The sequence below is a fragment of the Neofelis nebulosa genome, chromosome 2 (genome assembly GCF_028018385.1).
Source record: "Neofelis nebulosa isolate mNeoNeb1 chromosome 2, mNeoNeb1.pri, whole genome shotgun sequence".
Taxonomy (NCBI): Eukaryota; Metazoa; Chordata; class Mammalia; order Carnivora; family Felidae; genus Neofelis; species Neofelis nebulosa.
Window position 1 is genome coordinate 98501408 of NC_080783.1, and position 23851 is coordinate 98525258.

The 23851-nt window shown below is 34.9% G+C and overlaps 1 protein-coding gene across 1 annotated transcript in view; it reads left to right on the plus strand.

Moving 5' to 3' along the window:
- Positions 1–23851, plus strand: part of ACTR3 (actin related protein 3) — a 65664-nt gene that overhangs the window by 9526 nt on the left and 32287 nt on the right. Inside the window, exons 2-3 of the mRNA XM_058715476.1 lie at positions 18987–19042; positions 23033–23157. Coding sequence (XP_058571459.1) covers positions 18987–19042; positions 23033–23157 — 181 coding nt within the window. The remainder of the gene's footprint in view (positions 1–18986; positions 19043–23032; positions 23158–23851) is intronic.

Consider the following 23851-nt stretch of genomic DNA (forward strand, 5'->3'; position numbering starts at 1 on the left):
AAGCAGTTTTTTTCCCTAAAATGTAATTTATTTATTTTATTTTATTTTATTTATTTATTTTTTTTAATTTATTTATTTTAAAATGTTTATTTTTCAGAGAGAGAGAGTGTGTGTGCGTGTGCAGGGGAGGGATAGAGAGAGGGTGACAGAGGCTTTGAAGTGGGCTCTGTGCTGACAGCAGAGAGCCCAAAGCAGGGCTCCCAACATACGAACCCTTGAGATCACGACCTGATCGGAAGTCAGACACCTAACTGAGCCACCCAGGTGCCCTGTCTAAAATAGAATTTAAAGAGATTGTTATCTCAGGTATAGGATGAATTTTGGAGCATTTTATCTGGAAAGTACACAGTTTTGGGAGAAACTTGTGTTTCCTGTTTGAAAATATTTATTTAAAAATTTTGTTTCATACTAATCAAAAAAGGTAGAGGTAACAGTGAAGGAAAGAGACCTTTTTGAGCTTTTTTCCCCCTTGGTTAATTTGTTTTTTGTATAATACACTAGTTGAGAATTTTATTGCTTCTAAAATGCATTTCATAGGGGCCTGCCTTGTTTCAAGTTGCCTTCCTGTCAGGAAAATTATTTAGAAAGCACAACAAGGGGTGCCTGGGTGGTTCAATTGGTTAGACATCGGACTCTTGATTTTGGCTCAGACTCTCAGGGTTCATGGGATTGAGCCCTGCATCGGGCTCCATGCTGGCAGCACAGAACCTGCTTGGGATTCTCTCTCTCCTTCTCTCTCTGCCCTTCCCCTGCTCTCTCTCTCTCTCACGTGCGTGCACATGCTCACTCTATCAAAATAAACATTTTTTATAAAAAGCAAAACAAAACTTTGGTTTAAAAAAACCCAGTGAAATAGGATTCAAATTGATAAGACTCCATGAGAAGTAGAAATGAGAGAAATGTAACTTGTGGAGATCTTGGATGCAAACAACAGAATAACTAGCTTATATAAGGCGAAAAAGGAATGAGTTATGGAAAGGGTATGGTATACAGCACAAAATTGATGGGAAGGCTGGAGAACTGGGCTCAGAAAAGCAGAGGAAGGGAGAGGCCAGGTAGTGAGAGTCTGCTGTCAAAGTCATGCTGCATGAAGTCTGCAAGATGCTGCAACTAGATAGATACTGGCAATATGAATTCTAAAACATCTCTGGGATGTTCAGTGTTCTTACCTAAGCTCAGATTGATTAGGCATAGATCATGTGATGTGTAGTAGCTGACAGGAGTGGAATGGGTCCCTCGTCCTGTAAAGGGATGCCAGCTTTTCATCTTGCAAAAAGATTTAATCCTTGGTGGGTTTGTCAGAATAGGAGTGGGGATTTGATGCTGGCAGAAGTGACTGCTGTCCAGAGAAAGATGAGGATGGGGAAGTAATGTTGCCCGGTTTTCTTTATGTTGCCTTAAATTCCTATTTCATTTTGATAACTGCTTGATCCTTTACTACCCAGCAGTTTGAATTAACACATTTTTTTTCCAAAAGTGCAAAAACTCTTGTGAGCTTCACGCAGTGTTCAATTTAAATGTATGAAGGAGCAGGTTTTTTTGTTTTTTGCTTTTGTTTTGTTTTTTTTTGTTTTGAAAGCAATAATTAATGATGGTGTGAATAATATGGGATTTTTCATTAGAACAGAGGTATAACAGTCTAGTTATTCTGGGAGTATGGAATATTTTGGAAAGTAGGACCTGCTTGATAAATGCAGTAATATGACAGGTTATTTCTTTAAGCTTTATAATTAAAAAAAAAAAATTTTTTTTTAACGTTTATTTATTTTTGAGACAGAGAGAGACAGAGCATGAACGGGGGAGGGTCAGAGAGAGGGAGACACAGAATCTGAAACAGGCTCCAGACTCTGAGCTGTCAGCACAGAGCCCGACGCGGGGCTCGAACTCACGGACCTGAGCCAAAGTCGGCTGCTTAACTGACTGAGCCACCCAGGCGCCCCTAATTTTTTAAATAGTAAACCAGAATTATAATTGAGAGAATTTGAGCTGTACTCTTTTTATTTCTTTTTCAGAAGATAGTGGGATTATTATCTTTATAAACAAAAGTAGGAAATAGGAAGTAGCTTTTGCGTCTGTTTTGTTTATGGTTGGGAAAGTTGTTTTTCAGTAGCTCTAGTAAGTGTCTGCAAATGTGTACTTTTGCAATACTTTTGTTGTGAGCAATATAAAGATGATTACGAAATGGTGCCTGCCTTTAGGAAGCTTACGTGTATGTAATTATAACAATATGATAAATATTCTGGCAGGTATGAATGAAACTTTTTGGAATCATAGATGAAGGAAAATGTACTTTTTCCAGGGACGATGAAAAAAAGGCTTCCTGGTAGAAATGATAACTAAAGTAGGCCTTTAAGGATGAATAAAGCGTTAATAGGCAGAAATAAGACTAGTGTACCAGGTGAGACAACAGTGGAAGAAAACAAAGTGAGGTGAGAAAAGTATAGGTTGAATTTGGGTATGTTAGGTTTGATATGGTACGAGGCAGTAGTGATGTTTAATATGGTACAGAGAGATGGTACAAGAAAGTACTGAAAGTGTCTGATGTATGATAGGTGCTCAGTAAGTGCTTCTTGAGTTGAATTAAAAAGATCCATGTTGAGCTGGATTATGGAGGTTTGAATGTCCTTGAATTCTGCACTACTTTGATATTTATGTTGTAGATAGTATGAAGCCATAATGTATGAAAGTTTATGAAAGTAGGCACATTTGATGACTTCATTATGGTGATTTATCACAATAAAAATAACAGCCAACAGTTATATAGTGCATACTGTGTGCCAGGCACTGTTCTAATTGCTTTACAAATATTAATTCATTTGATACCTAATCCTATGAGGTAGGTAGTTATTCTCTTTTACAGATGAAACTGACAGAGTGTAAATTGCTTGCCAAAGATCTCATAGCTAGCATACTATACTATACTGTTATTTCTTTCTCTGGTTTTACTTTGGAAGTAACCACTCATGTTTAAAAGGAGACAGTACAAAAGACATTGACTTTGGAGGCTGATAGATACTTGATTTCGTATCTAGCTTTTGTATTTCTTTGAAGTGATTTTTTTGGTGAGCTGCAGTTTCCCAATATTTAAACAGATCCATTTTGCATGCTTTTGATAACTGTTAGGGATAATATAAAGAACATAGCAAAATAATTGACATACAGTAACAACTTTGGCTATAGTTAAAATTATTATAAAAAGTAATCAACTACTTATTTCACGTTGGACTTCTCAGGTCTGTGTTGAATGCTGTGGTATATCCAGAAAGCTATAGCATGATTTTATTCTTTAAAAAACTTACAATTTAGTTTCAGAGATGAAACTAATGTATGTGAAATAATTAAAGATGGCATATTAGTATTTAATTGGGGACATTACTAAGGGCTGTCGTATTTGGAGGATGGTTTATGAAGGAGCTGAACTTGCTCATATTCTTGGAAAAGCATAAGTAGGATATGGTAGATGGAAAGGAAAGAAAACCTTGTTAATGTAAGCTAAATTGGAAGCTTTATGATGGTAGGATGTCTTTTTTGTTCACTCTCTAAGTTACTGCCTTGTGCGTAGTATTTAATAGTGCTCAGTAATATTTTATTGATGAAGGGAAGTCAGGAGTTTCAAAATATTTGAGGGAGGGATCAATTAGGAGATTGCCCTACCTGGAATTCACCCTATTTGGAGCTGTGTGACAGAAAGTAGCTAATTTTATTCATTTATATATCCTGCCATATTTCAGAAGGATTTTAAATGGGAAACAATGGGTTGGAATTGGTTTGCTTGGCAATAGATTGTGTAGTTCATTAAGCAGAAGATTGGTAAAAGTTAAACTTAATGCAGTATTAGACTGACTCTAGTATTTTATTCTATTTTAAACAGCTCTATTGAGATACGATTTACAAACCCAGTAAATTAGCCACTGCATGCTGTGCTGTGCTATGCTATTCATTTTGAGAGAGAACAAGAGCACATACCTGAGGGGTGGGGAGAGAAGGAAGAGGGAGAAAAGAGAGAGAGACAGTCCCTGTCAGCACAGAGCCCAGTGTAGGACTAGAACTCATGAACCATGAGATCATGACCTGAGCTGAAAGCAAGAGTTAGACGTTTAACTAACTGAGCCACCCAGGCTCCCCACGACTACATTCTTGTTGTAAAAGTTCCTAACACTAGAAGCACAAAGAAAACTATAGCTAAGCTGAGAATTGAGAAATTATAGAAGTTAAGCATTGGAATTCATTTGTAGACCTCCATTTTCACTTACAATTTGATAATTATGCTTAATATATACTTTGTTTTTATGATATGGTAAAGATGTAAGCTGCTCATATTGAGGTAGAATTCTTTCAGCTTTAAATTAGTAGTTGTCAGTACAAAGAAATTTTGGAAATTGTGGGTTGCACTAGATCATGAAGGTTCTGTACATCCTAAAGTGTGGGAGTCTTATATTCATTTTGTTATGTAGTTTAAGATTGTTCAAACATGGAAAGTTAAAATTCTATCAACTTCCTACCTACTAGGCTGTAGGTACATATACTGTATTTAGGGTAATAACGTCAATACATATTTGTTCTTTTCTGGAATGATTTTTTTGTTGTAGCTTTTTATTCCAGTTCATTTTTGAACTTTATTTATTTATTTTCTTAAGTTTCTGTTCCCATTAGTGGTTTAGTATCAGTAAAGTATTGGAATCTTCAAGTAACTTTTTGCTGTGAGATGATTTTCAAAGCAAAAAGAAATAGGAATCATGTGTAAAGTAAAAGTACTCATTGTCAACTATATGCCTTTAATAAGTAAAATTTGAATTTGCAGAATGAGAATAACTTTTTTTTTTTTTTTGAGAGAGAGCTCGCGCGCACATGTGCTCAAGTAGGGGAGGGGCAGAGAGAGGGAGGGACAGAGGGACTGAAGCCAGCTCTGTGCTGACCGCAGAGAACTGGATGCAGGGCTTGAACTGTGAGATCATGACCTGAGCTGATGTTGGGCACTTAACTGACTGAGCCACCCAGGCGTCTCCAGAATTAAAAATACTATCCAACATAAGGGATGCTAATGTTTTACATTACAAGCATAACTGGTTTTATTATTTAAAAATATTCTTTCTTTAAGTGAATTTTTTCTTTTAGAAAAGTATAATGAATAACATAACAGATACTCTTATTTATCACAATTATTGCCTGCTAACATTTTATCATGTTTGTTTCATTTCTTTTTAAGAGAGCACATTATTGATGACTACTCCTGAATCCATTTTTCCCTGCCCCAGAGGCAGTTAGGACCATGATAGACCAACCATTTCTTACATAAAACTCATTCGCTTTTTGCCATTCATTTCTCCCAGTGCAGGAAATCCCTTTCTTCTAACTTTATTATATTTTCACTATTTTTCTAGTCACCAAGTCTTCAAAGATGGTTTTGAATTCTCTACTATCGTCCCTTCTGTAAGCCATTTCCAATTCCATACTCCTCCTGGCTGGCCAAAATCAGCATCAGAAATTTTTTTTCATTGCTGTGTAGCTCAGGGAGAGTTTCTGTAAATCTCGCCTGCTTTCTCGGGCCATAAAGGAAAATTTTGGTTTAGTTTTTCAAAATACTGTATTGTGCTTACAAGTTTCATAAACATTAGGTAAGATAGCTTTGCCTTTTTCATTATGTTCTCTTTTTAAAAACCATTTAGAAAATGACACATTTTAAATATAGGAAAGTATAAAGAAGTAAAGCGGATTCATAATTTGACTTCCTGTATAACCCAATGACATAAATTAAAGTAATATATGTACATGTCTATGCATGAATTTTTTCCAGGATATGTAAATAATTACTCTTGGGATGGCAACTAGGTGGCTAGGGGATAGGCATGGTAGGGAAACTTACATTAGTACTTTTCTAGTGTTACTATTTATTAAAATTTTTTCATGGGCTAATGTTATCATTTCAAAAGTTCTTTTAATTAAAAAAGTAATGTGACACTGTTATGTGTTAAATGTATATGGTTAGATCATTTAAGACATAACATTGTAAATTTAGAAAACAGAATTCTCCTTTTTCTCCATTCTGCTATCTGGAGACAATGACAAATTTTCCTCCCTCCCTCCCTCCCTCCCTCCCTCCCTCCCTCCCTCCGTTCGTTTCTTTCTTTCTTTCTTTCTTTCTTTCTTTCTTTCTTTCTTTCTTTCTTTCTTTCTTTCTTTCTTTCTTTCTTTCTTTCTTTTCTCTCTCTCTCCCTCTCTCCTTCCTTCCTTCCTTCCTTCCTTCCTTCCTTCCTTCCTTCCTTCCTTCCTTCCTTCCTTCCTTCCTGTCTTTCATCTTTCTTTTTTACTTTTGAGACAGACACAGAATCTGAAGCAGGCTTCAGGCTCTGAGCTCTCAGCACAGAGCCCGATGTGGGGCTCGAAGTCCGGAACTGTGAGATCATGACCTGAGCTGAAGTCGGAAGCTTAACTGACTGAGGCACCTGGTGCCTCACAATTTTCTGTTTCTTTTGTAGACTTCCAGAATAAAAAAACATATGCATTTTGTAATAGAATTTTTCTTGATGTGTAATTTTATTTCTACTCTGCATTTAAATGTAGATTTCCACTTACAATTGACATCAAAAAAAAGAAAGGACATTCACAAAATGTAATTTTCCTGCTTAGAATTCAGATTAAAAAAGGACTAGGTTTGAAAGGTTTTTTTAAGATATTTCAAGGTAACAAAATGCACTTAAACAGTATTAAAAGTACATATACATGAACATACATACTTGTACACCATGTATTAAAGAATAGCAAATTGAAAGGCATTAGGACTCTACTAATTTTGCTTAGGAATCATACTATGAAAATCAAATGTGTCCAAAAGGAATGATAAAAATGGAAGATTTGGAAAGGGTCTATAAGGAAACAAAGGATTTGGGTGAAATAAAACAAAGAAGGAAAGAAGGATAAGCATTTATGTTCTGTAAGTGCTCGGATTTGTGTGTTCTGTTCCTAACTATGTTTATTAAAGCTTTATAAGAGTAATTCTATTTTAGATAAAAAAAAATGTGTTTTGTAGGGTTTGAGGATTATGCAAGTGAAGTGAGTATTTGGATGAGTCTGGGGAAGTAAGCAGGCATCAGACCCCATAGCATGTTGAGTAGTGAAATTAATTGAGGTGTTCTGAAAAAGCAGAGGCTTGATTTTCAACTGTTAAACCAAGCTTGGATTCTTGGGCTAAGCCTCACTTAGTTATGATATATACCCTTTTTGCATGTTGTTCTATTTGTTTTGTTAAGGATTTTTTTCATCTGTATTCATGATGGATGTTGGCCTGCCATTTTCTTCATTTGAAATGTCTTTATCTGGTTTTGGTATTAGAATTATGCTGTCCTCATGAAAGGGTTTAGGGTAAGCTCTTCCCTCTTTTCTGAAAGGGCTTATGTAGAATTATTTTTATTTCTTCCTTAAATGAGTGATAGAATTTACCAGTCAAACTTGGGCCTGGAGTTTGCTTTTTGGAAGGGTTACTGATAATTTCTTTAATAGCTTTGGGGTTATTCAAAATAGATTTTTTGTTTCATCTTGTATTGATTTTGGTAAATTCTGTCTTTGAAGGTATTTGTCCCTTACATCTTAATATGATGGCTATGGTTTATAGTAGTCTCTTTTTTATCATTTTCTCCTCTATATGATTGGTAGCGTTAATCAGCTTTTCATCCCTTATGTTGGCAATTTCTGTACTCTTCTCGATCAGCCTATCTTTCCATAGTTCCATTTTTTTCTTGTTAATATTCTGTTTCTATTAACCTGATTTCTGCCTTTCTGTTTACTGTTTATTTCTATTTATTTTGAGTTTGCTTTCTTCTTCTTTTTATAATATTTATTTTTATTTTTGAGAGAGAGGGAGAGGGGGAGAGACAGTGTGAGCAGGGCAGGGGCAGAGAGAGAGAGACAGAATCAGAAACAGGCTCCAGGCTCTGAGCTGTCAGCATAGGGCCCGACCTGGGGCTCAAACTCATGAACTGGGAGAACACGTCCTGGACTGGAGTCTGACGCGACTGAGCCACGCTGGCATCCCTCCTTTTTGTACCTTAAGGTGGAATCTTAGGTCACTGATTATGGACATTTCTATTTTTTCTGACATAAGCACTGTAGGAATTTTCCCTTTAAGCTTTGCTTTAGGTGCATCCCACACATGTTGATGTTTTTTATTTTAACTGTTAATCAACTTGAAGTAATTTTCCTTGCAATTTTTTCTTTGATTCACGGATTATAGGTAGAAGTGTGTTTAATTTCCAAATGTTTGGGGTTTATTTAGATATCTTATTGCTGTCGGTTTCTAATTTAATTCTTTTTTAGTCAGAGAACATGTATTTATGATTTTAATCTTTTACATTTATTGAGATTTGTTTTTTATGGCTTAGCATCTGGTCTGGGTCAGGGATTGGCACACTTCTATAAAAGACCAAATAGTAAATATTTTAGCCTTTGTGGGCCACGTATGGTCTTTGTTTTAGGCTTTGTGGGTCAGGCATGGTCCTTGCTGCTGCTTTCCTCTCCTCCCTTTTCACTTCCCTTCCTCCTCCTAAAATGTAAAAAAATAAAAGAAAATTTTAAAAATTTAAATATAAAAAGAATTTTAAACTCACGAGTGATACCAAAACATCAATAGTCTGAATTTTGTTTTGGGGCCATAGTTTGCCCATCCGTGGTCAAAATGAATGCATCATGTGTACTTAGAATTCATATTCTGCACTTCTTGAGTATATCAGTTAGATCAAAATGGTTATTAACGTTGATCCTGTATGCCTTTACTGAGTTTTTGGTGTGTGTGTGTGATTTTATCCATTACTGAGAGGTGACAAAATTTCCTGCTGTAAGAGTTGAATAGTCTCAGCATTTAATTATGACACATTTCAAGCATGTTGAAACTGTTAATAGGCACATACACATTTAAGACTGTTAGGTCTTGATGAATTTACCCTTTATATTATTATAAAATTACTCTCTCATATTACTCTTTTTTAAAAAAATTTTTTAAAATTTATTTTTGAGAGTGAGTGAATGGGGGAGGGGCAGAGAAAGAGAGAGAGGGGGAGACCGAGAATCCCAAGTAGACTCTGTGCTGTCAGTGCAGAGTCTGACCTGAAGCTCTGACTCACAAACTTGAGATCATGACCTGAGCCAAGATCAAGAATTAGACGCTTAATCGACTGAGCCACCCAGGCACCCCTCATATTACTCTTTTTCTTAAAGAATGGTTTTATCGCATATGAATATAGCCACTCCAGCCTTCTTATACTTGCTTTTTGCTTTCCATCCATTTTTTTTCATTCTGTCTTTATAAAGTGCATATCATGCAGATAACATATAGTTCGGGCTTGCATTTTTATTTTAAAAAAATTTTTAATCTGTCCCTCTTAATTGGAGAGTTTTGTCTGTTAACGTTTAATGTAATAATGGATATGGTTGGATTTAGGTATACTGTTTTATTTATTTATTAAAAAAAAATTTGTTGTTCCTGTTGTGCTTTCCTCTTTTCTGTCTTTCAAATTATTTGAATATTGTTTGGAATTACATTTTAATTTACCTTTGGCTTTTTAACTATACTCTTGGCATTTTTTTTTAACAGTTGCTTTAAGGATTACAATATGTGTCTTTAAGAAAACTCAGTACTCACTGTTTCTTTAGAGTTAATTAAAACTTCACATAAGGAGTAGAGATCTTGCATTTCAGGAGATCTGTTAAGTCTTGCCTGCTGCTCCCCTTACTTCACTGTCCTTTTATGCTAAAGTTGTCATAGGTATTACATCTATATACTGTATAACCGCACAAGATAATCAGATTTTTGCTTTAGTTATAAGTGTGGTCAAAAACTAAGTATAAAAAATAGTCTTTTATATTTACCTGTTTATAATTTCTGATTTTCTTTATTATACTTCACTATGCCCTCTAGTTTCCCGTTTCCTTTGGATTGAAGAACTTTCTTTAGCCCATGTTTGATGGCAGTGAGTTTCTTCTATTTGAAAAATGTTTTCATTTCACTTTCATTGTCGAAGGATATTTTTGTTCCTGTACATTCCTGGGCTGACTGTTTTCCCATTCTCTCCAGACTTTAAAAATGTTGTTTACTGTCTTCTAGGCTTCATCACTCCTCATAAGAAGGTGGTAGTAATTTGAATTTTGTTTCCGGTTAATGGGTATTTTTCCTCTGGCTGCTTTCAGTATTTTTTTCTTTATCTTTGATTTTTAGTTTGATTGTAATGTGACTAAGTATGGTTTCTTTCTATTTATTCTGCTTGGGTTTTCTTGAGCCTCTCACATCTATGTGTTGCTGTCTTTCACTAAATTGCTAAAGTTTTCAGTCATTACTCCTTCAAAAAGTATTTTACTATCCGGTGTGTTCTCCATCTGAGACTTCAGTATATGACCTTTTTCGTATTTTCTCCCAAGTTTCTTAGACTCTATTCTTTTTTCTTCAGGTCTCTTCTTAATATCCCCCTTCCCCCAATTTCAGATTAGGTAATTTCTACTCATCTGCCTTCAGGTTCACTGATTATTACCTCTGTTACCTGTTTTCTGTTTTTTAGCTCATCCGTGATTTTTTTTTTTTTTTTTAATATCTGGTATTGCTTTGTTCAATTCTAGAATTTCCATTTGTTTTTTTATATAGTTTTATTTTTTTATTATTATTTTTTTTTTTAAATTTTTTTTTTTTTTTTCAACATTTTTTATTTATTTTTGGGACAGAGAGAGACAGAGCATGAACGGGGGAGGGGCAGAGAGAGAGGGAGACACAGAATCGGAAACAGGCTCCAGGCTCCGAGCCATCAGCCCAGAGCCTGACGCGGGGCTCGAACTCACGGACCGCGAGATCGTGACCTGGCTGAAGTCGGACGCTTAACCGACTGCGCCACCCAGGCGCCCCATGTTTTTTTATATAGTTTTAGAGTTGCTGATGATATTTGTTATTCGTCATTATAAGTGCACTTTTGTGTATTTAATTGTGATAGTCATAGCTGTTTTCCCGTCTTTATCTGATAATTCCAATATTTGGGTCATTTTGTCTTCTGTTGAACACTTTTCCTTGGAGAGTGGGTTACACTTTTAAATTCTTTATGTGTGGAGTAATTTTGGTTTGTATAATTATATTGTCCTTGTTTATTTTCTTGTTGATGAACATATGTTTTGCTTCCAGTTTGGGGACACTGAATAATGCTGTTTTGAACGAATGTGGACACATGTTTTTATTTTTCTTGGGTGTGTACGTAGAAGTAGAATTGCTGGGTCATATGGTAAGTGAATGTTTAAGTGTTTTTTAAAAAAAATTTTTTTTTTTAACGTTTATTTATTTTTGAGACAGAGAGAGACAGAGCATGAACGGGGGAGGGTCAGGGAGAGGGAGACACAGAATCTGAAACAGGCTCCAGGCTCCGAGCTGTCAGCACAGAGCCTGACACGGGGCTCGAACTCATGACCATGAGATCATGACCTGAGCTGAAGTCGGCCGCTTAACCGTCTGAGCCATCCAGGCGCCCCGAATGTTTAAGTGTTTTTAAAATAACTGTATCATTTTGGATTCCAACTGTGAGTGTATGAGCATTATCTCAGTGTACTTTTAATCTGCTTTTTTTTTAACTTCAAGGAGTTGAGCACCTTTCTGTTTATAGCTATTTCTATTTCTTCTTTTGCCCTTCCTTCTTCCTTTTTTTTTTTTTTTTTTTTGCCTTCTTCCTTTCTTTGCTCTTTTCCTCTTTATTTCCCTCCCTCCCTCATCATCACCTTGTAGGTATCTTGTATGTCTCAAGGAGATTGTCTTCGAGTGCAATTTTTCTCTGTTAGTAATTTTTCTTCTGGCTACTTTTGATATGTTTTTTTGGAGAAGTTTTTAATTTTACATAGTTGAAATATTAATTTTTTTTTTTAGTGTCTAGATTTTAAATTATAGTTAGAAAACCGCTTCTACTCCATGGTTATAAAGAAATTGTCCTGCTTTCTTTTAAAACTTATATCTTAATTTTTCTTCCCTTTTAATCTTTGATGCATTTAGATTTATATTTAACATATACAGTATGTATCCAATTTGAATTTTTTTTCTGGGCAGCTACAAAATTTAGTTTTTTTTTTTAAGTTGTGGTAAAATATACACAACATAAATACCTTGTTAAGTGTAAAGTCTAGTGGCATTAAGTATATTCACATTGTTGTGCAGCTATCACTACCATCCATCTTCAGAACTTACTCACCTTCCCAAACTGGAACTCTATACCCATAAAACAATAACAGCCCCTACCCCACCTGCATTACTGGCATGTCCTACTATCTGTCTGTAAATTTGACTCTTCTAGCTACCTCATATAAGTGGAATCGTACAATATTTGATCTTTTGTGATTGGCTTATTTCACTATGCATGATCTCTAGGTTCTTCCATATTGTATCATGTGTCAGAATATTCTTTCTTTTTAAGGCTAATATTCTGTGGTGTGTATATACATTTTGTTTACCCTTTCACAGTGGACAGTTAAGTTGATTCCACCTTTTGGCTTATATGCATAATGTTGCTCTGAACATGGGTCTGCAAGCCCTTGCTTTTTCTTTTGGGTGTATACCCAGAAATGGCATTGCAGGATCACATGGTAATTCTGTGTTTAATTTTTTGAAGAATTGTCATATTGTTTTCTGTAGCACCTGTACCATTTATATTACTACCAGTACAAGGTTCCAGTGTCTGCACTTTGTCACTAACATTTGTCATTTTCTTTTTGTTTTCTGGTAATAGCCAATGTAATGGGTATGAAGTGGCATCTCATTTTGATTTACATGTCCTTAGTTATTAATGATGTTGAACATCTTTTCACGTGCTTATTGGTCTTTTGTACATTTTTTTAAAGAGAAATGTCTATTACGTGTTTTACTCAGTTTTAATTGTATTGTTTGTTTTGTTGTTGAGTTCTACTGAGTTCTACACTATATATATATATATATATATATATATATATATATACACATATATAGTGTATATATATCCAGAATATATGTGTACATATGTAGTGTATAATATCCAGAATATATATATCCATAGAAAATACATATATGTATATGTGTGTGTATGTGTACACACACACACACACACACACACACACATGTACATTCTGGATGATAAAGATCTTCCTCCACTTAACATTGAGCTTACGTCTGGATAAACCCATCATTAGTTGAAAATATCCTAAGTCACAAAGGTATTTAATACATCTAACGTACCAAACATCATAGCTTAGCCTAGCCTACTTTAAATGTGCTTGGAAAGTTTACATTAGCCTACATTTGGGCAAAATCATATAATATAATGCCTATTTTATAATAAAGTAGTATGTAATATATTGACTGTAGTACTACAAGTAAAAAACAATGGTTGTATGGGTACAGAGTAACTGTAAGTGTATTGGTTGTTAGCCCTTGTGATCACATTGGCTTACTGGGAGCTGAGGCTCACTGCTGTTGCCCAGCATGACCAGAGGTATTATACAGCATATCGCTAGTCCAGGAAAAGATCAAAATTCAAAGTACAGTTTTAGTGAATGCATTATCACTTTTGCACCATTGTAAAGTCAGAAAATTGTGAGTCGAATCATTCTAAATTGGGCACTATGTGTATATGATTTGCAGCTGTTTTCTCCCATTCCATGGGTGCCTTTGTCCTGAACTGATAGTGCCCTTTGGTGCCAAAAAGTTGCTAATTTTGATGATGTCTGATTTATTTCCTTGTTGTTACCTGTGCTTTTAGCATCACATCCAATAAGTCATTGCTAAATCCAATGTCATGAAGCTTTTCCGCTGTGTTTTTCTCTAAGAGTTTTAGTATATGTGCTGCTGAAGAGAGCACTTCCTCTAAGAGTTTTATAGTTTTAGCTCTTACATGTAGGTCTTTGATCCATTTTTTTAAATGTTTATTTTTCAGAGAGAGAGAGAGAGAGAGAGAGAGAGAGGCAGAGAGAAAGGGATACACTATCTGAAGCAGGCTCCAGGTTCTGAGCTGTCAGCACAGAGCCTGATGAGCCTCAAACCCATGAATGGAATCCTGAGATCATGACCTGTGCTGAAGTCAGAAACTCAGCATACCGAGCCACCCAGGTGTTCGTTTTTGATCCTTTTTAAGTTAAATTTTGCATATGGTATAAGATAAAGCTCTAACTTGATTCATTTACATGTAGATAGATATCCACTTTTCCCAGCACCATTTGTTGAAAAGACTATCCTCTCCCCAATTGAATGGTTATGGCACCCTTTTCAAAAAACTTTTGACCTTTTTTGGGAGGTTTTATTTCTGAGTTCTGTTCTATTCCATTAGTCTATATAGTTTGTGTGTACCTCACCGCCTCATTGTTTTGGTTACTTTAGCTTTGTAGTAAAGCTTTGAAATCGGGAAGTGTTGAGATCTCCAACTTTGTTCTTTTTCAGGATTGTTGATGGTCCCTTGAGATTCCATGTGAATTTAGGATTTTTTTCTATTAATGCAAAAACAAAAAAAATTCTTGAGATTTTGATAAGGATTGCATGAATCTGTAGATTGATTTGAATAAATGCCTTGCAAATATAAAGATTTGTCCCAGGTCTGAATCTTACATTAAGTGATGTTCTCCAACTGGCAAATTTAAGAGAAAGCCAAGCTGTTTAATCCCATGTTTAAAACTTAAAGGGAGGAAATGTTAGCAAAGTGTCTACTAGCTGTCTGAAGGAAGAGTTTCTGCTTCAAGGCAACTTAGATTTTGGTGTGTGTGTGTGCGCGCGCACTTCTTTATAGATTTATTGTATAGTCTGGTTAAGTATTGTGTTCCTGAGTTGCTTAATTATATAAAACACTTTTTTGAACACCCAAAGGAACTTAATAGAAAATTGCAAGGGCTGTGGAAAAATAAAGTATACCGACAGAATCTATGAATTTAAAACAAAAATTAATTTTGGAAGAGTGAAGCTAAAAATGTTTCACTGTGATCTTTGGTTAGTATTTTAATAATAAAAAAGAACATTGTTGTAACAAGGAGAGGAACATGTATGCATGGTTTGAGAAAGTCTTAATATGAAAAAGTTTGATTTGAAATCTATTTGCTTTATTACACAAAATTTGAATTTTGCATGTGTCAATGAAAGCAAAGAACTTTTAGTTTAAATACAGTGAACACATCCTTAAATTATAATTTAAAGAGTTCGAGTTAACAATGCCATTAATTGTGAGAAAGGAGTTTCTTTTAGAGAAAAAGTAAGAAAAACTTTTCTGTCATTTACTTGTACAGTTTCTTCTCTGTGGTGACTATCAAGAATTTTGAGAGGTCATCATAAAAATGTCTTAATCAAATCAGCCATTTCAAGTATAAAAGCTGATAAATTAAGTTAGGTTAATCGAGGCTACTTTATATTTGAAAAGCTTTAATTTGAAACATAAATTTAGTACTTAATATCTGTACTAATAATTTATATTCTTTTTGTTATATTTATGTTGAGAAAGTTTAAATGAATGTTAAAAACAAATCTCTTATAGCTATACCCAAATGCCCTCCAATTCATTCCAGTATACTCTTCAAATATTAGCATGTTTTGTGTGCATTGATATGTATGTACTGTTGTAACTCATCCTTTAAGACTCAGCTGACCAGTTCTTTCAGATCTTCCTAGACTCTTTCCCTCTCCTCTCTCCTGCTTTCCCTATTTAAATGCTTCTCTGCTCATATAAGAACATTAAAATGTCTTTTTGGGCGGGCCTGGGTGGCTCAGTCAGTTAAACATCCGGCTCTTGATTTCGGCTCAGGTCATGATCTCTAGTTTGTGAGTTTGAGCCCAGTGTTGTGGGGTCTGCTTGGCATTCATTCATATATATTCTCTCTCTCTCTCTCTCTCTCTCTGTCTCTGTCTCTGTCTCTGTCTCTGTCTCTCTCTCTGTATCTCCCCCCCCCCCTTCCTCTCTCTCTCTCTGCTCCTCCCTTGCTTGTGTAAAATAAATAAAAGTAAATAAATAAACTTAAATAAATGGACTTTTGTGGATTTTTTGAGCAGTTTCAAAGCTGTTTTAAAAAACAACTTTTAAAGTTTGCTAATAGTATAGGAGAGTGGTTTTAAAGAGTCATATTGTTTGTTATCTAGCACTTTGCTCTCTCTCCAGTAGAGAAAATGTGACTTCAACCTAACTCAGTAACTCTTTTCTAGAGTTTAGGATAAGACTTTTTCAGTTTTTTTAGATTGTATTCTGTGCCACAAACATTTTTCTTTAAGCTACAAGCCAAATTAATTTTTAGAGGCTAAGCACATTTTAAGGTTAAAAGTAAACTAGGAGATTTCCCTTTATATTTCTTAAAAATTGGTGAAAATTGAGATATTTTTTGATGCCATTTTATTATTTGAGATACTTGAGATATTTGAGTACCTTTGATATACTGTTTAACTTTAAATCCAGGGCAGTAGAGCATTGGTAGATGTATTTGGCTATTCTCCTACAAAAACCTAGAAAATTATTTGGCTGTGGTGTTATAAGTATAGTAGAAATGATTAAATGTTATGGTGTATCCATATAGCTAATATGCTAGGTAGTTATTTTTGTGTTTGGGGGAGAGCACATTTGTTTTGATTATGTATTGACTGTTTTGTATTAGTCTGGTAAAGACTGGTTGATTAGATTCTTCTTTTGGTGTTTTTTCTGAAACTAATTTATTGCTGAATATGTTCAACTTAGGCTGTTGGATTTTGACCAGGGATGGAGTATTGATTAATCTGGTGAACTTGACAAATGGAAGTTTTCTTAAGGGAGTTTTTACTGTAATGGTTTCTACTTCAAATATCTTACTACTTTATTTGGGAGTTGGTATTTACACAAAGGAAAATAACAGTTTGGCTTGTGTAACAAGTGATTGTTGAGATTGAATTTATTGAGGGAAAGGATGACTGATAATTAAAATGATCAGGAAAACTTCATGGAGGAGTCCTAAGTTGTGGTGAGAGCTTTCTGAGAGGGTGCCATGTAAACACGGATAATGTGATGGGGAAATAGCAAGTCATTGTGGAGGAAAATGAGTAACAAGTGCAGTGTGCTTTGAGCTGGGTTCATGGAAGCAAATGATGGGAGACACTTAAAATGTTTAATTGGGACTTATTGTGAAGTTCCTTAATATTCAGCTGAAGGAATCAGAATCATACATTTTTTTTTTATCTGAAAGGGACTTTAGGAATACTTAATAATGAATCATTTTATAGAAACAAGAAGAAGTTTGTACTTAATATTGTAAGCAGTAGAGCCTCATTTGAAGATATGTGAGTTAGGCAGTGATTTTTAGGGAGATGATTATTCTTTGTAGGGGTAATAGAATTGGAAGTAAGACATTCTGTTCTATTAGGGTATTATTTATAATGACTTAAATTGCTTTGGTGACTAATGGTAAAAAAAAGGTAGAGGGATTAGATCTCACACTAAGTATTGTATAGTAAACTTCTAGGATGTTGTGGCTCAGACAGTTTTAGACTGTCATGTTTTGTAAGTCTTTATTGTAATAAAACATAAGTCAGCTCCATTTGTCCACTGTGGGGACAAAGTATACTGTTTGAAGGTTAGAAAAGCTTTTGTTTAGAGGCAGTGATACTTAATTTGCTGTTTGCAGGATGGGTTAGAGTTTAGCAGCTGCATTCAGCATTGAAAAGAGAGCATCTCCTGTAGTTGGAAGTGTTAACAGTGGCTCCGTGGCATGAAATGAGTTGTTCTGTCCAGAAAACGTTAGCTGTTTTATGGCTAGGGAGCCTGGTATAGTATGTCAGCGCTGTTGGGAAAGGTGGTCAGGAGCCAAATATTAGAGCTCTTTTGTATGCCTTGCAAAGAAGTTTTGTTTACTTTTTAAACGTGGACAGTGGGGAATCTTGGAAGAGGTTTTAGTCAGAGCATTATCACATTTGGAAGAGTTTATGTTTTCTCCTTACTTTTAACGAGTTAGCCTATTTGGCACTCTTAGTTCTTGAACTAAGTTTTGAACCATGTTCTCCCCAGAGAGCTTTTTTCCTTCTTCTTATATTAGGAAAGAAAAAAAAAAAGTTCTGCAGATATTATTAGAAGCCAGGAATCTCACAGCAATTTACCTGCCTACTATTTAGCAGTGAGTTTGAATATGAGTAGTATAAAATGTTGTTACTTTGTCTTTAAAGCCTGCTCATAGTTAATAGGTTTTCATATTTAGCCAGGTATCTCCTATGTAGCCCATAACGCACAGCTTATCAAAGCTCAGCTTTTAGTTCCTAATCATCATTGTTGTCGTTATTTTGTTATTGTAAGAATATAGGCTGAATCCACTGTGGCAAGGCATTTAAAAATTAGTTATTTTGAATAGTAATGTATTCAAATGGTATGAAAAAATAGGCAATAAAAAATCTCCTCCTCAATTCTGCCCATCACCTACCCAATTCCGTTTTCTGGAGACAACCACAATTATTGATTTCTTTATATTCTTCCAGAGATACTCTGTGTGTCTATACAATCAAGTACATTTTATGTGTTCTTACTCCTCTCCCTTACTTGATACAAATACTGTATAGTGTATGTGAAACATTCTTCTGTACCTTGCTTTTTGTTCATTTAACAGTACATTTTGGAGGTTGTTCCATATCAGTCCATAAAGAACCTCTTCGATCTCTTTTTTAATAGCTGCATAATATAACATAGGATGAAGTTAGCATATTCAACTAGTTTCTCATTTCATGTTTATTTAGGTTATTTTCAGACTCTTGCTGTTATAAGCAAGATTGTGGCAAATGGCCTTGATACATGTTATTTCACATGTGTAGGATATTCCTGTAGGATCAGTTTCTAGAAGTGGAATTTCTTGTTAAAAGCTGTGGGTATTTATAATTTTGGAAAATAGGGATATTTACATGCATTGAAGCTATGGGATTTTGTAAATTTACCCACAATGGAATCTCACTTCATAACCAATGGAGATCTGAGAAATAAATTCATAATTGCTATGATACTAGTGAAATCCTTAAAATTTTATTTTTTATTTTGCAGGTATACAAAACTAGGATATGCTGGAAACACAGAACCACAGTTTATCATCCCTTCCTGTAAGTATTCTTTTAAGCCACAAGCTGATTTAAAGATCTTTTTCTTAATCGTTAAAGTAAAAGATAATTATTTCTGGCACTGTGTAAGATTTTAGTCCTTTAAAAACAGTTTGCTAAGTGTGACCTCATTTGTACACCTCTCACCATTCATTTTAGCTGTTTAGTTCTTCATTTGCCAGATCTACCAAATGTCTCTTTTTAAAGACAAAAATGAATGAACTGAAAAAATCACACAATTTTCTGCTTTGAGGATATTTCTGTTAACAGTTTCTGGGTATAACTGTTCAGTAGTGGATCCTCTGTTGCACACCTATGAAGACTATTCTTTGGTGTGTGGACATGATTGTTGTTTGCCAGACTTGTGTTTATTGACGTCCCTGCTGAAAGCCCATGTTTCAAAATAAGGATGGCATCTCATTTTTAGAAATGTTGACTTGAGCTGTTTTCTAATATTTTATAACCATACTTACATTGTTTTTGTTCTATCCTCTGTTAACTTCACTTTAGCCTGACCATCAACTTTCAGTAGTTTGTCTTTCAGTAATTATTTATTTATTTATTAAAAAAAATTTTTTTTTAGTGTTTATTTTTGACAGAGAGAGAGAGAGAGAGAGAGAGAGAGAGAGAGAGACAGGGCATGAGTGGGGGAGGGGCAGAGAGAGGGAGACACAGAATCAAAAGCAGGCTCCAGGCTCCGAGCCGTCAGCACAGAGCCCGACGTGGGGCTCAATCCACGTGGGATCTCGACCCCGAGATCATGACCTGAGCCAAAGTCGGACGCTCAACTAACTGAGCCACCTAAGCGCCCCAACTTTCAGTAGTTTTTTAAAAAATACTCTTCACACTTGGTTTGTTAACACTCTTACTTGTTAGCATTGATTATGCATCTGGTTTTGAATGGACATGCTTTTGTACTTTTGACTTTCAAACATATAAAGTACCCTGATCTACTTGTCCTACTGCCAAATCAAAACTTTAACAATATCAGGTGAAAAATCTTTTGAGCCATTGCTTGGTGGTGCTAACTCCTGGAGTGTCACTAGTCTTACAAAGTAGTATTTGTGTGACTGTTTGAATATTTTTGTGTAGTATATTCTTATTTATGAAAATAAGGAAATGGGAAAATAAACATGCAAGAGACTAATGAAACAGCTTAGGTTTCAGATCAGTGAAGTTGAGAACATGGTAGAAATTGCCAAAAATGCAGATCTTTAGTCTCTAGTCGGCACTCATTGGTCATGAATAGGTCAGTGGTTTTGTAATTAATATGGCAAGAACAAAATTCAATGTGAAATATGAGAAGTACATTGTTAAAATTGTAGTTAAGAGGGGAGCTTTTATATTTATATGTATACATATGTACACATACACTTATATAAATACATATATGTATCTTATTTTTTAGCTCTCCACTGACAAACCTGTTTGACTTTGTACTTGTGATACACTTTTGGTATACTTAGCTATGAATTGATTATGTAAGAACTTAGGCTTACTATCAAGAGGTACAAACTTCCAGTTATAAAATAAGTAGGTCATGGAGATGAAAACTACAGCATAGGGAATATAGTCCATAATATTCTAAATAGCATTGTATGGTCACAGATGGTCACCACTTAGTCTGGTGAGCACTGAGTAAGGTGTAGAGTTGTTGAATGAGTATGTTACATGCCTGAAACTAGTAAACATTTTATGTTAATTATACTTCAATTAAAAGGGGAAAAAAAGAATTTAGGCTACTACCTAAATCTAATTTTTTAATACATACAGTGGATTTTAGGTGACCCTGATGAAATCACTCATTCATGTGACTATAGTGATCTTAGTTTGGTGATACTATTGTCTTTTCCTTATGTTTTATTCATGCATGTTTGTTGTCTACACTGAAGGACAAGTTTGCTTTTTTTAACTCTTTCCTCGCATTTATGTATCAATATACTGATTGTTGTTTATTTCAAGAATTTGGTAACAAATATTGGCTTTATTGCCCGCTAATATGGATAATACTTTTGTGGTCTAGTACCTGACTTAGTTATATTTGAGTTTAGTGTTAGACCCTTTCGTATTTTTATATCAGTGTCCTAAGGCTGCCATAACAAAGTTCCAAAAACTGGGTAGCTTAAAACATCAGAAATTTATAGTTTTGGAGGCTAGAATTCCAAAATCAGGTTGTCAGTAGGGCCGTGATCTTGCTGACAGCTCTAGGAGAAGAACCCTCTTAGCTGCTGCTTCTAGCTTCTGACGTTTGCTGACAGTGCTTGTACATGCATCACTCCAGTCACATGGCTGTCTTCTCCCGATGTGTCTTCACATTGTCTTCTCTCTGGCTGTGTCCAAATTTCCTTTTTATAAGGACACCCGCCAGTCATGTTGGATTAGGGCCCACCCCAATAATCTCTTTTCAACTCAAAAGACCCTCTTTCGAAATAAGGTCACATTCTGAGGTACTGGGGATTAAGACTTCAACATACTTTGGGGAAGATATTCAACCCATAAAATGCTGATTTTGTTATTTCATAATTTATAATCTTTTATAAGGTATTGTGATTAAGCATTTATTTCATGAGATTACTGATTTTCTTTTCCTTTTTTTTTTTTTTTTTTCTATAAATCTTAAGTGGACGTGTTGTCTTTGTTGGAGACCCATCTTTGGAACCTTAGGATCCCATCACCATTGTACCCATTCTCTATTTTGTCTCTTTGCCAAAATATGCAATTTTAGTGTTCGTTGTCTTTCTTACGAGAAGTTGTAGCGTGTTAAAAATCCATTTCTGTACTGAAAGAAGATTTTTGATTTTGGAGTTTTTTACATCCAGTTTTAATGCTGCAAGTCCAGTTTTTATAATCAGATACAGCCAGTTGCTACTGATGAGCATGGATATTTGATTTGGAAAGCCTGTAGATTTGGTTCATAGTTATTTGCATATATCTTTGTTTTTCAGGAAACTTGTAGTGAGCCATCTGGATGTCTATGGACATTATAAATAAATTACTAGAGAAGCTTTCTAACATTTTGAAGGAGTAGACTGGATTTAGAATATCTTTCCTTCAGTATTTTCTAGCCATCTTATTAAGAATATAATTGTTATTAAATGAAAGTATAACAGTTGAATGCTAGATCATTTTAAGTACATGCAGATAATTATTTTGAATGAATGCTTAACTTGAAGGATTCAGAAATTTATATGTTAATTAAGAAATATATAGGTTTTAGGTCAAGAACCGTGGCTGGGTTTCTGGAATTATTTAAGGGGAATGTTGTGGATTTTACTTAAATGATTTGAAATTTCCCTTTGTGGGATTGAAAGTTTAACAGAACCCTGTGCCAGTGTTATATTTATATTTTTTTTATTTTTTATTTTTGAGAGAGCGCAAGCCAGGGAGGGGCAGAGAGAGAGAGGGACAGAGGATCTGAAGCGGGCTCTGCACTGACAGCAGCTAGCCTCATGTGGGACTTGAACTCACGAACTGTGAGATCACTACCTGAGCCGAAGTTGGACTCTGAACCAACTGAGCCACCCAGGTGCCCCCAGTGTTATATTTAAATTGCCAGTCCATAATAGTGCAAATAGGAAGAAAGCTTTTGAAAAAAAATTCCCCTTTTGTTTTCCTGTTTTCATTTGTTAGTGTTTTTCATTTTTTTTCTTTCTGATTATCCATTAAGCATATGTTGACTTGGTGGGATTATAATCTTGCTCAAATCAGAATAGATTCTACATAGTTTTAAAAAATATAACTGAAACATTCCCACAACAGTACTTCTACTTGTGGCTTTTACACTTGAGGCCTTGTCTCTGGATGGAAGTTGAGATTTCATTGTGTTAAATTAATTTTGTCATTGATTTCTTAAATGACCTTTGTGCTTTGACAATTTAAGTATGTTAGGTCATGTTGTGTTTAATAATACTTTATAATGGAAGAAATATAAGTTAATATGTCTCATTTGAGAAAAGCAAATTTTCACATGTATAAATAACTTTTATTTTTAAGGTATTGCTATTAAGGAGTCAGCAAAAGTGGGTGATCAAGCTCAGAGGAGGGTGATGAAAGGTGTTGATGACCTAGACTTCTTTATTGGTGATGAAGCAATAGAAAAACCTACATATGCAACAAAGGTATATTTTTATGATTTCTATAAATAAATAATACATTTTTTAAAAATGAGTTTGCTCAGTGATTGTGCCATCTAGAATTTTACTCAATTATAGGCCTAATACCCTCAACCACTTTAGTGTAGAAATTTCTTCTTCCTTGAGGCTCCTCCCAACCTTGCTTTGTTTTTTCCTCCTGAGAGGAAAATTTTTACCCATTCAAATGAGCAATATTTACTTTTCCGTGCCACTAGACCTCAGAGCCATCAATGTGAGTGGCTTTCTCTTACTTCCAAAGTGCTGCATCTAGAGACATGTCTTTCCCATCTTCAGACTCACACTATTTCTCTCTTGAAGCTTATGTCACCTGGAAATGCCTCTCTCTTTTCCTCTTGTTCTTTTTCCTTTTCTCGTTCCTGACCCTTCTTTCTTTCCCTTTTAATTGAGGTATAATTTCTATATAGTAAAATAGGTAAGTTTTCATTTTATAGTCTAAAAATATTTGTTATCATAATCCTAAAAGTTCAGTGTATAGAGCAAATAAATCTAGTGACCCACCTGCTTTCCTTGTACCTACTCCACACTGTTACCACCCCTGCCCACACTGAAAGGCAAACACCATTGTGACCTTAATTTTCTTATTTTTAGATGCTGACTTTGCCTTATTTGCACATTTTTTTGCACACTTCTTCTGTACCTTTTATTCCCTTCTGATAAT